Source organism: Magnolia sinica, chromosome 4, assembly GCF_029962835.1.
Source record: "Magnolia sinica isolate HGM2019 chromosome 4, MsV1, whole genome shotgun sequence".
In the NCBI taxonomy this organism is placed as follows: domain Eukaryota; kingdom Viridiplantae; phylum Streptophyta; class Magnoliopsida; order Magnoliales; family Magnoliaceae; genus Magnolia; species Magnolia sinica.
In genome coordinates this window covers 102,702,718-102,720,544 of record NC_080576.1, presented here as the reverse complement: position 1 = coordinate 102,720,544, position 17,827 = coordinate 102,702,718, and the positions used below count along the sequence as shown (strand labels likewise).

The following is a 17,827-nucleotide window of genomic DNA, read 5'->3' as shown; positions in this document are numbered from 1 at the left end:
AAACTTCCTGGGGCCCGTTGTAATGTTTATTTTGCATCTAACCTGTTTATAAGGTCACACGTACACACAAATGTTAAGCTCGATCCAAAACTGGTGGCACCAAAAAAGTTTTCAACGGTAAGCATTCAATCCCTAAAGTTTCATGTGGTGTAGTCCACCTAAGAATTGGATCTTCCTTATTTTTGGCATAATGTCTTGAAATGAGTTGAAAATATGGATGGACGGCGTGGATGAAATATATACATCATGGTGGGTCCCGCAGAGCTTTGACATCAGTAGATGGCTGATGTTGGGGTCACTAGCCAAACCGCGTCCCTAACCCCCCTACCCCCTGAAAAAACGCCTCGTCGAACTCGTCATCGGAGTAAGGAAACGCAGAGCCAAACGCTATTCCTTAGAAGCGAAATTTAAAAAGAAAAAAAAAAAATCTAGGACAGGAGCGAGGAGAAAAGGGAAAATGGACGCGGAGTTGCTGGAATTGCAGAGGCAGTTCGAATCCGCTCAGCAGGCGAAATCGAGCATCCGATTATCTGAAAGAAACGTAGTGGAATTGGTAAACAAGCTTCAAGAGCTCCAGATAATCGATTTCGAACTCCTTCATACCGTCTCCGGCAAAGAATACATCACACCAGTACTCCCTCTCTCTTTCCCTCTCTCAATTCGGTTTTCTTTTCGTTACTGTTTTTATGTGAAATGCACTGTTCCATTATCAGTCGTTGGCTTCACCGAATTGGGCCGTATCTATTACTATCTGGATTGTTCAATGGGTGCATCCTGGCTTGGATCAGACGTAGCGGCAAAATATTGCCGATCTGGCAAATGCTAATCTCCTGATCAGGAAGAGTGTCGGTGGATGTTGGTGCTGAATGGGGGTTGTCCAGTCCATGCGGTTTGTTCCAAAGTTAGCAAAATGCCATATGGCCATAAAAAGAAAAAAAGAAAAAGGAAAAAAAGAAAAAAAAAGAAAAAAGAAGGGTAAGGGAAATGATCACGTTTAATACTGTTTCAGTCGTTAAAAAGAGGCTAAAAAATTCTGTCAAAGAAACGGAAATGCCAAAAAATCAGCAAAGGAAACGTTCGGGTTTAATATGGTGTCGATATAAAAAAGCGGAGTGGAAAAATGGTTACATATGCACATAAATGTTTGGAGATATCCTATATAAATCAGCTTAAAATATGAAACTCCTAATAAGATGGATAGATTTCTATATCCATGAGGAATAATATGAAACTCCTAATAAACCCACCCGGGGTTTGGGTGAATGGCTAGTGTTGTGGGTTTGCTCCCCACAGATGCGAGTTCGATTCCCCTCCCGGTGCTTCACCCAATGCACGTGGTTTGTGGGTGATTGCGTGTCCCGCAGGGAATAGTCTCGCTTTAAAAAAGGGCGGGGACACCATGTCATCATAAAAAAAGAAAAAAAAAGAAAAAAGGAAAAAAGAGGAGGAATAATATACATAGGTAATCAAACACTCAGTTAATATCATCTTTCAAAAAAGAAGAAGAAGAAGAAGATCAGTTAATATCTTTCTTTGCCTCTCTCAAATCCTTCATTTTCAAGTAAACCGTGTATGCATGATCCGTCCACACAAAAATTTTCACCTTCTACTCAAATCTATCACTGGACGGTGATAATCAATTTCTGTTTTTTAAATCACCCTTAAATCTATTTTTCAATAAAGTACGTTTAAGAAAAAAATCGTTTTCAATTCGATTTGCCAAAAAAGAAAAAAGAAGAAGAGGTTTTGCCGGTCCTTTGAAATATATGGAATTTTAAATGGTTAATCACTTATATGTGTTAATTTTTTATTTTTAGCTAACTATGGTCCAGTCCATGCGATTGGGGTAGTGGTCTATCCATTGCGGGGGCAACCTGATGAATGATTTTGATCTTGAGTGGTTATGCCAGTGCCTTGTTCAGTGCAATGCGGAATTTTCACTTATCTTATTGTGGCAGTATAGTTCATTCTATTTATTTTTCATTTCTTATCTATTTCTTGATATCACTTACAGAAATTTTCTTCTATTCATTTCAATATGCATCCCTTTTCTTGTAGATTTACTTATTTATGTATTATTATTATTTTTGAAAGGTGAGGATTTATTAGGCCCTAGCCAAAGCATAGAAACAAGAGAAAAACACAAGAAAAGAACAAAAGAAAGAGAACCTAGAGTATAACAACAGAACCAGCTCTGGACCCCAACAGCTAAATAGAGTCAAGGATCCCAAGTGGGCCTCATTATGGACAATCTTTACTGCTCAGTTGGCGTTGTGCTCAACTGAGCAAAATGGCTTGTCCAGTGTGATGGGTGGTGTGTACAAGGCCTAGGAATGAATTCACCGCCGTATGGCTGATTGGTGATTACTATCAGCAATTGTGCAAGTGGGCCTCATTATGGACGATCTTTACTGGTCGGTTGGTGGCCTGCAGATATGGTTCACATTTGATAAGGAAATAAAAGCCACCGTTTAGGGTTAGATGGTTTCTGGTTGAATGTAAAAGGCTCAATGCTGTTTAGTTGTGTCAAGCATCATATATTTCTTATTATTATTATTTTTTTCTCAATGAGATAACATTAGGCCTGAAGTACAGGTGGTTTAGTTCAAGCCTGATCAATATGGGTGTGGCCCACCTTTTGATGATCCAATCCAAGAAATTTGACCGTGATTCTGCAAAAGATGCCTCATTGAAAACCTAACCATCCAATTGTTAGCCTCCAAACAGATTGGTGAAATATAAGTACATAGTACAGCCAATGGTCCTATGCACCGGTGAAAAGTCAAGTGATCTGGCTAGGATTGTTTGTTCAATTAGTCCACTGCCATCCGGGTGGGGCCTACCAGATCAATGATAGGCTTATCCTGTAAAGAACACTGGTCCAAACATAAGTGCCGGTATCTAAGGCCAAGTATTGTATAAGGCCTCATTTATTTAATAGGCAGATTTCAGGTTTTGTATGAAGTGGAAGTTAATTTTTTTATTTTTTTTTAATTTTTAATTTTTAATTTATTTATTTTGTTGCTGTTGTTTTTCTCCAGTTTGTCCTTTCCCAGGGTTCTTTGATCTCAGTCCTTTTGGTTTTTAGGGAATTGGATTGAATTATGATACATTTTCTACGTATATTTTTACATGTGAATATGTGTGACCTATGATTTCTCCAAATATGCATTCAGAAACTAGTTCGCCTATCACATCCTTTGATGCTCTGCATCCACAGGAAGTTGGTGATATGAGTAATGGCTTTTGATAGCTACTGTATTCCACAAGGACATTCCGTTAGAAACATGGGAGTTGTTTTCAAGAAAAACAGCCATTATATAAAAATCCCGTTAGTTTTACAGAACCTTAAGTTTTGGCGACATTACTGTTGTAGCATCCTTTAGAGGAATGTTTTATAAAACCATTGTTATAGCTGAGTAGTGATAGGAAACTGATCCTTTTTCCTCTTCTATCATATTCGATTTTGTATTGTGAATGCTACATAAAAATGCAAAAGTTTTCTAATGTATATCTATAGTATTACAATGAATTAACAACGCAGTTGATGACTTGATGCTCATAATGATGTTAGCATATTGGAATGGTACAACAGGATCAGCTGAGACTGGAAATAGAGGCAGAGATTACAAAGTCAGGGCGTGTTTCTCTAATTGATCTTGCAGATATTATTGGGGTGGATTTGTACCATGTTGAAAAGCAAGCTAAACATATAGTGGCAGACAATGTAGGGCTGATGCTAATACAGGGGGAAATAATATCCCAGTCTTATTGGGATACCATAGCAGAAGAGATAAATGAGAGGCTTCAGGAGTGTAGTCAGATTGCATTGGCGGAGCTTGCTGCTCAGTTGCATGTCAGCTCGGAATTAATATCGGCTGTTTTAGAGCCCCGCCTTGGAACTCTTGTAAGTCATTTGTTGTTCATAGAGATTCTTGGAATATTCATGAATTATGAAAATTTATATTGCATTTTGGCAGTGCTGCTGCTGCTATTAACTCACAATGCCTTTGTTTTGAGGAATTATATGGTGTTTGTGCCACATGCTTTATGGATGTTCATACGGACTGTCCATCTGTTAGACCCAACCATAGATGGGCCGCATGGCAAAAATTACATTTGCTATCTGATTAGTGACATAATGGTTTGGAACAATATGGGCAACTGTGTATGACCAATTGCAAAAGTCCATTGAATGGATGGCTTGGATCATCTGGTCGATGTACTTTTGCCACATGGCCCATCCATGGTGGGTGCAATAAGATGGTCTGGAATGTAGATCAATTGCCACATGGTCCATCCATGGTGGATGCAATAAGATGGTTGGTCTGGAATATAGATCAGTTGCCACATGGTCCAGTGGAGGTGTCACAGATCCCACCCCTCGTGCATCCCTGAACATCATGGAGGTCCTCCTTTTGTTTATGTTTGTTTGGTAAGCAAAGTATATTGTATTCTCTTGCAGTTTCTGATGTTAGACCTGGTTCAAGATTTTGGTATATATCAATTGCATTAATTAATCATATAGCAGTAATGATGCAGGACCGATGCATGAAGTGATGTCCTCATCAAATAACCCTATACATATTAATGTAGAAAGCTAGGATTCTAGCATAGTATGTGTGAAGACAAAAACACCTCGTTCACAGTATTTAAATTTTGTTCTACATCATTTTTTGTCAAGTTATTCCATATTTTCTAATTTATTACTTCATTCTTTCCATTTACAGTAGTTTTTATCCCTTTCCTAATGCTTACAAACTTCAAATTCCATACCATCTAGGTGAAAGGGAGAATGGAAGGTGGACAGTTATATACTCCAGCATATGTTGAACGAATTACCGCCATGGTTCGTGGAGCTGCTAGGGGCATCACAGTTCCGACAAATTTATTGACAGTTTGGAGCTCTTTGCAGCAGTTGTTGCTTGAAATGGATGGAGCCAATGGTGTGTCTGTTGAAGGTTCCTTCTTTCAGTCTCTATTTAATGGGCTAGTGAAAGAGGGGGAGATCCTTGGATCAGTTCGTGCTGGAGTTCACTGGACACCAACTGTATGATGCTGTTATTATATACCGTCATATTTAATTATCTAATCACTTTGATGTAATTCCTTTTATGATCGTCATTTCTTTCTTGTGTGTGTGGTGCAGGTGTTTGCCTATGCTCAAAAGGAAAGTGTAGATTCTTTCTTCTCACAGGTTTGAGGTCCATGCTTCCATGTATTCATAATTGTTGATCAATTGGATAATAACAATAGTTTGTTTGTCTTCAGCAATAGTTGATCACTATATAAATATCCACCCTGGAGGTATTATAGGGTCCTGACCTCAGCAAACATACAATCTGCTGTTGCTCCCGATTCCATACAAGTGGGGCCCATGGTTTGATGTTGACATTGATCGAACAAGCCCTGCCATTTATGGGAGATGTCCTGAAAATCTCTTATTGTGGAAGATTCTAACCCTTCAACTTCAGCTTTTTTTTATGCTGAAAGTGGACAGCTCTTTGGCTTTTTTTTTTTCCCCTCAACCATCTCTGTGTTGTCACTAGTCACAGGGTTGGGATCTTCCAATGTGGACCCCCCATGCACTGTGAGGCTCATCATATTAGCGCTCTAGATCACTGAACCATAGCTTCACATGTACATAACTGGGAGTATTAGATAATTGTGTGTTTGCTGAGGCTCAGGGTCCTAGAATTCTTCATCTTCATCTTCATGTTTTATAGCAACCGAAAGAAAATGATGGAAACTAGTTGTTGACATTGATATTGGCTTCTCTATTTCAAAATCTCGTAATATTTTTTGTTGATAGTGATATTGGATGTCCTAATGATGGGGACATCTCAGGCACACGCACGCTCCCCTTACGCACGTACGCAAGGAGGGTCCCACCTTCGATTTGGATCGATGACGACATCCATGGAGGGCCTCCTAGTTAGAGGACTGCGTTTTGGTTCCTTGGGGTGGATCCGATCATCATGTGGATCCCATCATTGGATCTCATGATCGTGGCTCACTACCTTAGGTGACCTAGGACTTTGAGTCTTGATTATTACTATTATTAGGAACATCATGAACGGTTTAGATTGCATTGATTAGTTGTTATTTTTGATTACTTTGTCTTTAAGTAATAATATATGCACATGGCGCGGCTTTTGGGGTATAGGTTTTTCTTATAAATAAGCAACCCCTTGTAGGGTTTTTTCATTGAAGATGATTAATAAAATTCTGCGTTTTCCTGCTTCTCTAATTTTCTGAGTTGCGGAAACCTAATTGGGTGCGAAACCCTCCCTTCTTCGAAGGGCTAACTACTGAAGCCACACCCATCCCAAATCGCCCCCATCTCCTACCCTCCATATTCCTCATCTCGTACAACCATCCCCTCATCAAATCCACCCACGTTGCAGCTAATCTTTCCCCTACAACTGATTTCTAGAATCTGGCCCTGCAAGAGGACTGAAACTTTGGCGGAGTATCGTGTTCAAACCGATCATCCGTTTGGCCTGAAATTTGGAGAGAAGGTGGCCCATCCTTGGCCAACCAGGCCCTAGCTGGCCAATTCTAGATTCATGGGCCCCACACACGTGCGGGTCGCCATCCACGCACGTGCGTTAGGCCGGTTTGCTGTCCACACGTGCGGGTTGATCTCAGGTTCCCTCTCGTCTCTATTTCACTCATCTTTCGCCTTGTTTCCATAACTCTAACCCTAGATCATCTCAAATCCTCAAGTTTTATTCCACTTTTGAAACCCTAGGTTTTCCCGAATTGAAACGTGAGAATCCTTTGGATTGGGAAAAAATCCTTTGCACGTGTGGATGAATCTACTATCCTTTGAACATTGTTTGGTCTATAATTTTTAATTGATTCAGCCCTAACATGTATAGGCCTGGACCCTCGTAGATTTCCCTTGTTGAATGCTTGACTTTATGTGGGATGTGGAATTATTGCGATTGTTTTTAAATTATTATGATCTAAAGCCTGAAATCTTACACATCATATCTAATTTTCATGTCCTGTATCACCTAAGAAAATTGATTCAATGAAAGCGGTCTTTCTTCTGATGAAGAACTGTTTGCATCTTATACTCTTGACACATTTTTCAATGTTTTGATTACCTTTTTAATTTTTTTTATTCTCTCTAATTTACTATTTCAATTTCTTTTGCAACACAGAATTCTTTTATAAGCTATGATGTTCTTCACAAGCTTGCAATCTCCCAGCCTAAGCAGTATTTGCAGGTAAAATTACACAGACATACACAGACACACATAGAGGGTCTCAAGTTCAACCAGTTGGATCACAGTTTACGGTCCACCCAGTGGATAACTTCCAATCTGTTAAGTGCTCGTGACATCCAATCCTCCTAATAGGTTGACCTCACCATGAGGATCACCTAGTGCAAAAATCAGCCCTATCCACTCATCAAGTGAGCCACACCATAGAAAAGTGCATAGCTATTGGTAAATAGAAAAATACAAGTGTGGTCCACTTGAAGAGTGGATAGGGCTGATTTTTGCAATAAGTGTTCCTCATGGCAGGGCCAATCTATTGAACAGATTGGATGTCCCATGCACTTAATAAGTTAGAAGTTATCCCCTGGCACCATAACCTGTGGTCCAACTAGTTATTACCTTCTCTCTCTCTCTCTCTCTCACACACACACACACACACACACACACACACACACACATTCTTTTTTATTGTTATACCATTTCAATATCTAATCAAGGTTCTTTGTTTGAAGGGATCTAATATGTATTTTGTAGTACCTTTTGAATTACATGTAAGGGTTTGTCTTCATTGCTTTATGTGATCCAATTTAGTCCAGATATCCTGAAGGCATACCACTAGATTCTGTTTTTGTGCATCCTTCAATGATTGAGATGTTGGATTCTGCTGTCGAGGATGCTATTGAACAAGGTAGCTGGTAAGGAGCATCCATCATCATCTTGGTTTTCTTTCTTGGATAATATTAGTTTGGTTTCTTTTGGTCTTTTGATCTGATTGCAGTATGATTATCTTTATTCGCCATTCCAAAAAAAGAAAAATGAACAAAAAGCGTTGTTCTTCAAATGCTTTTGAGTTGACATTGTGGCACATGTAGTCCAAAGCAGCTTGTTTCTCTTCTTATTCATGCCTTTGAGTTGTTCATAGAAATCTTCAATGAAGTTTTGTGGTGATGGAAGTTCATTCTTAAGCAAGTTTTTATGAACCTAAGTAATAATGTTTGAAAATTTCTCTTATGTCTTCATCCATCATCTCATACTATTTGAGATGGCAGATGATTATTGATTGTCAGGTTGAAGGGCCATCTTCTGGAGTTTCAGATCATCCCTCTGGAGATATTAGTTGGGATCAGAATATCCCTTTGTTGTTACACAGAAATCCTAGGAAAAATTACATCCTGTGGGCTTGATCTATGAAACATGCCATTGGTGCAAAAGACAAGGGATATTCATATAAGAACTGGCACGAGAGAGGGACGTGGTATATTACCTAGTATGGTATGGGGTAGTATATGGTACAACGCAGGTATACCATATACTGTGTCTCTCTCACACTGGGCCTTTCCCAGCTTGAATGATACTAAGAAGAAGGTTTTGTTGGATACAAGCAAATGAAGATGTTATGTTGTATTTGTTTAGTAAAAAAAAGAACCTTCAACTACATCAACCTTTCTGTTCATATATTACTGATCAATTTTTTCTTTTCTGTCATATATTGAGCTGAAGAGATATGGACCAACTATTGCAATATATTCTAGCAAAACAAGTTTTTCAGCTTTAGGAGGAAACGAGAATGGAAACTCCATATCCATCTTTGAAATTGCCATTATTTCAACCCTTGTTTGGGGTGCTTATGTGGTATCTCAAAGACCGTAGTGGAGAACCGATAAGAAATGCAGTGGTCATTTAGCTCCCCTCTCTCATGAACTCAGAAATTGAATTTTTGTAAGCATAAATATCATGTAATGAACAACTTTGCTAAGTTAGGAAAGTCATATTGTTGATCAACCTCTGCTCTAACTAAGTCAGCCCCATTATTCAACTCAAAGACCCGTGTTAGATGCTTTATCTCAACGCTATTAGTAAATTTTGACTACTACTTTGGGTCTCTCAAAATTTCCATAAAATGGACTCTCTATTTGATCCTTCGCATGAATAGCGATGGATCCCAACCATTGGCTCCTTCTGACATGTCAAATGGGCAAATATGCCCATCATGACTAGGATAGACTTCTCATATCCAAAACCTAGTAGTTCACCCTGTCAATCATCATCATCTAAATCTTATCCCATCTAATTGGGGTTGCCAACATGAATCCTCCAAGACCCAAACAAGTTAAGTTTTCACCCATGAACTCTATGGCGATGGATTAGTTCAATCCAACATCATGAGTATAGGCTTTCAAGTAGCCACTAGCGTGAGGTCAACATGACATGATAAATTGATTGTTTGCGTGCCAATTGTGCCTTTTGGAACATTCTGCTTGCAATTGGGAGGGGATATAGTTTTTATCAACATAGAACTCTAAATGCGTACTTCTCATAAGAGGTGTTTGATATAATGAGATCCATGAAGGTAATTATTTCCTAGGATGTCCAATTCCACCTTCATATCCTTTGGAGTGAATCAAAATCGGGTAAATTTTTGGTTAAATCCTTCTACTCATTCATTGTGGGGGCTTCATTGGATAGTCAAAAGTTCGGGACAACTTTTATGTGGCATTACAAGGCTCCCCTCAAACTGATAGCGTTGGCATGACTAGTGGAAGGAAAAAGGTGCTAACCATAGATAATCTTCAAAAGAGAAGGATGGTGTTGCTGAATGTATGTTTGTTGTGCATGAAAATGAAGAGTTGGCATATCATCTTTTTATTCGTTGCTCGTATGCAAATTAGCTTTAGGATAGCTTGTTCGAAGCTTTTGGAGTCTTTTGGGTAATCCCAGGCTTCATTGAAGAATTTTTTTAGTCTCGACATAGTGGAGGAATAAGGAAGCAAGAGAAGGCAGGATTGTAAGTGTTGTCGTCTAAACCTAGATGAGCTTGTGGCTACACCTGTAGGCATTCGGATACCTGCACCAGTAAAAAGATAAAGTACCACGGGGGTACCGGTGTTGGCCGGGGACCCTTCGATGCCTAAGTTAGGTGGGTAGGTTTATCATAGGAATATGACCCGAGTCGAGAATTTTTTTGTGCATACCTTCCTCCTAAGATAGGGGGAGTATTTATATGATGCTTAAGCGGTTTGAGTTTCTCAATGGGATCTGTCAAATACACTGAAGGGTCTAAATTTGAGTGGGGATCTGCTCCTGAGAATCTCCTATCCCGCCTCAGTCGAGGTGATCTTTGGCAAGGATCTCATTGGGTCTATCCTTGCTCGGTACGATGCAAGATTTTTTCCGGATATCTCTCGTCCGAGGTCGAGAACGACTTGATAAACTTGGCAGGTGAGTCTCTCCTCGCAAGGCAATGATATAAAAAAAGGAGAAATGACCTAAGCAAGACGTCTCGGAAATATAGGTCTCCAGTCAACTGCAAGTAGATGAGAGGAAGATCCACATGACAAGGGAAGAAGGAGGATCAACAGGTAGGCAGGTCGGCAGAGCTCGGACTTCGCTAGACTCGGTGAGTGCACAATGAGGGGAAAGCCTCTATTTATAAGCATCCAAGTGGTAATGCCTTTAATGCTGGCAACATCCATAAGAACACGAGGAGATGCCTCGATCAATGAGCTCAACCACGTGGTGACACATGGTTTGCTCGGGCAAAGCATTAAATGGTTAGGTGATAAGTGTCCGCTCGGAAGACGAAATGGCGCTCGCCACTCAGTGTATGTCCCCTCATACAATGAAACGACCATTATATCTTTTTTGATTTTCGCAACAAGCGTCACCCTTTTTGGTTCCGCCCATATCATTAGATGACAAATTCGGGAAAAGGAAAAGATCGGGCTACTTACGGTTTGAAATTCCAACTCCCGCACTTGCAAATCAATTCATGCTCTTACTTCCCGAGCTCACATATGCTGAGCTCAGAAGTAAGGGGGCAAGTGTTATTGGGGAAACCAAACCGACCTACTACAAGTTGAATTGCTGCTCGAATTCAGAGCTTGGTAATAGAACTTATCGGCCGAGCTGATCAGATCGATCTTGACCTCGGACGAGGGATATCCTGAAAAAATCTCGTATCGTACTGAGCAAGGATAGAACCGACGATATCCTAGTCGAAGATTACGTCGATCGAGGCGAGATCAGAGATATTCTCGGGAGTAGATCCCCACTAAAATTCGGACCTTTTAGCGTATCTGACAGATCTCACTAAGATACGCAAACCGCTTAAGCATCCTATAGATACACCCCCTATCTTGGGAGGAAGGTGCACACAAAAAATTCCCGAGTCAGGTCCTATTCCTGTGATAAACGTACCCACCTAACTTAGGCATCGGAGGGTCCCCGGCCAACACCGGCGCCCCCGTGGTCCTTTACCTATTTACTGGTGCAGGTATCTAAGTACCTACAGGTGTAGCCGCAAGCTCATCTAAGTTTAGACGATAATAGTAAGTATCCATGCTGGCTGGAATTTGGTCACTAAGGGAAGAAAGGAACATTAGATGCTTTAGGAACTAAAAAGGCCAGTAGGGGAGGTATACAAAAGGGTGAAAATGTATGTAATGGAATGAGAAAATGTTTTTTGAAGCTGTAGGAGTGTTCCCCCCCCCCCGGCTTATCTTTTGTAAATTGTATTCTTTAAGGCTTTGGCCTCCATGAGCAAATCATCACTTTATTATTATTATTATTATTATTATTATTATTATTTAATTAATTTTAATTTTAATTTTAATTTTTTTTATGCCTATTGGAACATTTTGCTTGCCATTGGGATGAGGAGATATGGTTTTTATCCACGTAGAACTCCAAAGGCATACTAATGTTCAAAAAAAAAAAAAGGAACTCGAAAGGTGTACTTCTCGTAAGAGGTGTTTGATATAATGAGATCCATGAAGGTAATTATTTCCTAGGATTTCCAGGTCTACCTTCATATCCTTTGGAATCCATGCATCAAGTTTGACATGACATGAGTATGGGTGTGGGGTTTGTGTAGGATATGGCTCTAAGTATCATATATTATATTAAATTAGTAATCAACAATTATAAAAATATTCTTAAAATGATTAAACTATTTAAAAGTTACTTTAGTAATAAAGAATAGTAAAATTAGTGTTTTAAATAGTGGTAGTGTGTTGCGTAGCGTTCGACCCTTTGTAGCGTGTAGCGTAAGCTACACGATACTTCTATTTTTTAAAATTTAAATATAGGAAAAATACGATAAATAGTAAGAAAAAAAGCAAACAATATAAAAATGGCTAAAAGATGATTCATTTTTTCCTAATATTAGCAATATTCAAACAAGTTATTTATTATCATTTATCAAAAGCTAATCCACACATAAAGTTATTAACCAAATCAAATAATTATCACATCAGCAACTTCCTAAGCAAACCACTTTAATTTATTTTGAATCAAACCACTTTAATTCATAATGTCTAATTGAAACCACAAGTCACAACTCACAAGTATGAAAAGAAATAAAAATCCCACAGGTTAAGAATATTAAGTACAATATAGATTTCATCTAACAAAGAGGGGTTTTTGAAAACCCTCTTTCAAAACTCTTCTTTTAAGTTTAGTTTTGAAGGGTTTTTAAGTGTGTGAGTTTCACACCAACTTTAACAGAAGATCACCTCCATTTTGGGTGAAAGTAAACAAAGAAAGGTTTGGTTTTAACTTTACATTTTAAGTTATTTTATTTTATTTATTTATTATTATTTTTTATAATATGAATTTTGCACCATTTTTAACAAACAAAACTAAAATAAATAAAAATAAATGTTCTCATCACTCTTCAAGATTTTTTTTTTAAAAAAGAACATTGTATCATACTCTACAAACGCTACACGCTACATAGCTATAGCATATGCTATGACCCATGTACCATACGCTACAGGGGATTTATGCTATTTATCTACGCTACCTAGCGCTATGGCTACGCTACGCTATGTAGTGTACGCTACGAGCGCTATTTGAAACACTGAGTAAAATGTTAAAAAATTACCCTGTTCCAGTACCCTAAGATTTGGGGCTCGAGAGTGGATCTGAAGCTTAACCCCGTACATGTCCCTGCTGCTAGGTAATATAGATCAGCTCTCTTCATTTTTTAAGAGACGATCTTCTGGTTGAAAGGGTCCAAAGAAAAAGCATTGTTGGAATTAAGTAGAAAGCAGGATAGTGGTGGTAGGCCATGTAGAAAAAATAGCACCGGAGGAACTGAAGAAAGGAAAAGGAATAGAAACTAAGAAATAAGAGAAGAACAGAAGAAGAGAAGAGAAAGTGATACTACTAGAGTGTCAAGCAAGAGGAGAGGAAATGTGAGATAAGCAAGAGAGGAGCAGGAGATTATGTATGTATTGGATTTCAATGAAAAATGCCAATGAATCCTATGCCAAAAAATTGATCGTCGAATGGGTGTTGCATGTTTTGTGTCTAAAAGACTTTGATCTTGTTTTTTTTAGGTCTTTAATTTTCCCTTTGGCTGCTATCTCAGCAGGCCTCTGTGTATGTTTTTTCCCTTTTAATATATTTCCCCCGTTGCTTTCAAAAAAAATAAAAATACTGCTGCGCACAGGAACAGGAATAATATTGAATGGAAAGTGGAGGAATAAGATAGGAGGCATGGGGATGATGAAAGAGATGGGCAAGGGATACAGAATGACAGAAATGGGGAGTTGAAGGAGAGGAAGTATCATGCACCACAAACAACACTGAATAATGTTGAATGGAAAGCGGAGGAATAAGATGGGAGGCATGGGGATGATGAAAGAAATGGGCAAGGGGTACAGAATGAAGGAAATGGGGATTTGAAGGAGTGGAAGTATCATGCACCACCAAACCCTTTAAAGATCTTCTTCAATCTATGTCAACTTGATTCAAAGGATGGAGATCTCTGAAGTTCTCACAATAGCAAACTGCAGTGCCAGACCCTAGTACTTTGCTACCATTTAAAAGAGTTGTGAGGTGAGAGAACAGGGGGAGTTCTCTTATTATGAGATGTTCTGATTATATATAATTTCAAGAAAGGGTAAAAGACAATTACCCTTAGACTGGTATTAAATGAAAGAATAAAAGAATGCCCTTGAAGTTAGTGCTCATACAAGTTTAATCTAAGAACAGTTGTTGATAAATTTCTAGCTTAATCAATTGATGTTGTTCATGGAGCACCATCTGTTTATTCATGAACCATATGACCTACAAGGAGCTTAGTTCATGACTCGGGCAATAAAGACAAGTTAATGTGACTGTCATGTGTAAGAAGCATTTTTTGGACTATTCCCCCTCAACTGCGGTCAATTCCCTCCAAAATCAATATATCTAGCCTTTTGATGCAGATTGGGGATTTACATTCTCACCATATACTTGCTGTAACTTAATCATGTTTTTGGGTTTGCTTTTGGAAATCCCTTACAAGACCTGTTTATATTCTGCTGAATCTCTCCTTCATAAATTTAATGTTTGTATTCAGTATTTACTTTAAGTCATGTTAGACATTATGTCCTGATCATTGGACTGGGCATAATAGAATTGCTGCTGTGGTAATTACTTTCTGTGCACTCATTATATTTTTACGTCAATAGAGTACAGGAAATGCTTTCTTTTCTGATATAATAACCAGGGTCATTGCAGGATTGATTGCCTTTCAGTTTTACCAGCGGTGTATGGAGGTCAAGATGCTTCTAAGCTTCTATCACTTTGTCCATCTGTTCAGAGGGCAATGAAGGTGAGTTTTCTACAATGTTGTTCTTAAGTGTTGCCACTTTGTCTATCTTTATTGATTCTTTACATGTTGCTTTTCAGTCCATGAAAGCGACCATCTTGGGGGAATCATGCATTTTAAGTAATACCTTTATCAAGGTGAGGATCGGGATTCTGTTAGCCACATGAAATGCTTCTCACTGAGTGTTTTGTTTTTGCTTTTTTATGGAGTGTACTGATGTGGCAAGATTGAAAGGGAGCTAAATTGATGTATATGTACCAGTTTTGCAATTCAAATCCTCTAACCATGCCAAATGATTGATCAAAGAGGTCAAATAAGAGACTGTCCATGGACACCCAACAGCATGGTATGGAAAAATGACATGTATTGGCAGATAACAGTCACCTCCTTTATGTGAAATGGGAGTGAATCAGTCCGTTTTGAAAAAAATGTGCCATGTCGTCATCGTTACGGGCCTAATACACCCGTTTACAAGCCGATACGACTATTAAGGGGCCTATTATGAAAATCTTTATTTTCATTTTTTTCTCATTTATCTCTCAAAATTTCCCCTCATTTCCACACTTCTTCATTTCAACCATGGAGAAAGCTTAGAAGCTAATTTTAAACAAGATCAAGGCCTATTTTGAGGATCAAAACATAAAATTTGAGTAGGATTTGATGAATCGAAATGAAGTGTACCATTTTGTGAAATATTGAAAGAAGGGGTAAACACCTTTTTATTGTTTTTCTTTTTCATTTTTAATGTTACAGACCCTAGTCCAAATTGTACTTGATTTGGATTTGATTAGGGCTTCTTCATTTTGTGCACACACGCACATACACCCAATGTTTTAAGTATTGACAATATCGGCCGATATATCCCACGGTATATCTTGTATCCCACCTGTGCGATATGAAACGCACAAGTGTGGGATATATCCCACATGTTCAATCCAGTGAGCATTTTCGATTTTTGATCCTTTTTTTCTTCTTCTTCTTTAAATCATGTTAAATCAGTGTCAAATTATTACAAATCCATGTTTTTCATGTTTTGCATGAAAAATCATGGATTGGGAGTTTCAATTTTGAGATTTGGAGGAGATGGGTTGAGTTGCGGAAAATTGGAAAAAAAATCAAAATTTTCCAATTTCTCGCAAATCTGTTGCAATATTTGTGTCCAAACATAATATCAAACATGTATGTAACCTGATGTAGTTATTCTTCTTTTGCTTTTGAATGTATTACTTGTGTTTCCACATGTCTTCTTACATTTATAAATTATATGAATAAACTTAAAATATACTTGCATCAATTCAGTTAGACATCGCATAGATTAGGACCCCATATAAAGAAAACCTATTATGTGCACTTGTTTTTTTTTTTTTTTTTTTGTAATGTTTTGATTTATATATGTGCATTGATGTCTTTTTTAACAATCACCGATTTTTCATTGAAAAGTTCGACCAATTTGCCAGTGTTTCCAACAACGATACATTGTGTGATGCAACTGATATATCCCATGCGATAACCGAATCGTATCCGTATCCCAAGTGTGTGATACGTAACGCGATACCGATATTTTGAACACTGCACACACCAAATACTTGTCATGCTGTTGGGGCTGATTGCCTTTATATCGGTTATAGATAGTCCAAGAAAATTCTAAATATTCACCTTAGTTGTCTCTGTATTCGAAGAATAATCCAATAAAGTAGCCATAAAAGCGACTCTTTAAATAAAGCAAGAGCAGCTGAATGTTTTTGTTTTTTTTTTTTTTTGTTTTTAACATAGGAAAATTTTATTAACAAAAGGCCAAAGCCAAAATTTACAAATATACACAAACCAAAAGCATAATTACTACTCAAGCCAACTATTAGGGAACTTTTCAACTGCCTTAGACACAATTGCCCATTCCATTACATTTGATTTAGCTCTATTAAACACTTCCAAAACCCGCCCATCCTGATTCTTGAAGCACCGATTATTTCTTTCTAGCCATAAGAACCAAATCCCCGCAAACAACTGAATGTTAGAGACATAAATACCAAGAGATTGCAAACCTCCAATTATGTGACTCTATACACAGCTGTAAGATCTCCAAAACCTATGGTTGAATAAATCACATAAATAAGCCAGCTGGTTTATTGCCATAAATACTTCAGACATCTATATATTGCAGCAAATAGAACCCTGTTGGTCCTGTGGGTCCCACAGTCCAACTGGGTCCACTATAAAGTGTTTAACTGCACACACATGTCAATTGGGATCCATTTTGGACCTCTGGTGGTACACATGAGTGAAGACTGGCCTGGATGCATCATGTAACATTTTTACCTTTTTAATACTTGTACATGTTCATGCATATATGCATGTGCCACTATCAAGCAATATAAGCTGCATTTGTGTCTGCAATAATCATCTTTGTAATACATTTCCTTCTCAAAATCGTAGCCCCTACCTTAGGGGCAGAGGGGCATTTCAGTGCAGAAAGTCTGTTTGGAGGTTTATATTTTTGATCAAATACTTTGGATTGTTTCTTTCATTCTAACATCCCTTCCTATTGGTAATCTACTGTTAAGGCTGTCAATGGGTAGCCGGATCCATGGGTACCTGAGGTACCTGACCCGATTTGATAACAGGAACCCAAATCCATGGGTACCCAAAGTACCGGACCTGATTTAACGGATCTAGTTCCAATTGTAGACCTGTTTAAAAATTTGGTCAGGTTTGGGTTCATTATCTTTGGACTGGTTAAAAATGGTTCAGTCATGCACCTAGGGTAGTATAATACACACACAAACATGCATTATTCTAGCATTTGGCAGTTTGCTAAGCCCATACTGTCATACATGTGTACAAGGGAGCCCATCTACACCACCCATGTGTCAAAAAAGCACACGTATGTGAGATCCAATCCATGCGTCAGGTGGGTCCAACTGTGTAGATGAACTGATCCAATCCAAAGTCAAGTTCTGAAGACACCTGGTACCTGGACCTGGTCAAATTGGTTCTG

The 17,827-nt window shown here is 38.4% G+C and overlaps 1 protein-coding gene across 2 annotated transcripts in view; it reads left to right on the top strand.

Annotated features, from left to right (window-relative positions):
- The first annotated feature begins 337 nt into the window (after nt 1–337).
- Nucleotides 338–17,827, top strand: part of LOC131243566 (E3 UFM1-protein ligase 1 homolog) — a 57,344-nt gene continuing 39,854 nt past the window's right edge. For both annotated transcript variants that reach the window (XR_009170125.1, XM_058243022.1), the window contains exons 1-8: nt 338–631; nt 3,596–3,907; nt 4,784–5,050; nt 5,150–5,197; nt 7,173–7,238; nt 7,824–7,927; nt 14,742–14,835; nt 14,913–14,969. Coding sequence is in view for 1 of the 2 variants with exons in the window: in XM_058243022.1 (XP_058099005.1) it covers nt 458–631; nt 3,596–3,907; nt 4,784–5,050; nt 5,150–5,197; nt 7,173–7,238; nt 7,824–7,927; nt 14,742–14,835; nt 14,913–14,969 (1,122 nt within the window). In the remaining variant the exon portion in view is untranslated. The remainder of the gene's footprint in view (nt 632–3,595; nt 3,908–4,783; nt 5,051–5,149; nt 5,198–7,172; nt 7,239–7,823; nt 7,928–14,741; nt 14,836–14,912; nt 14,970–17,827) is intronic.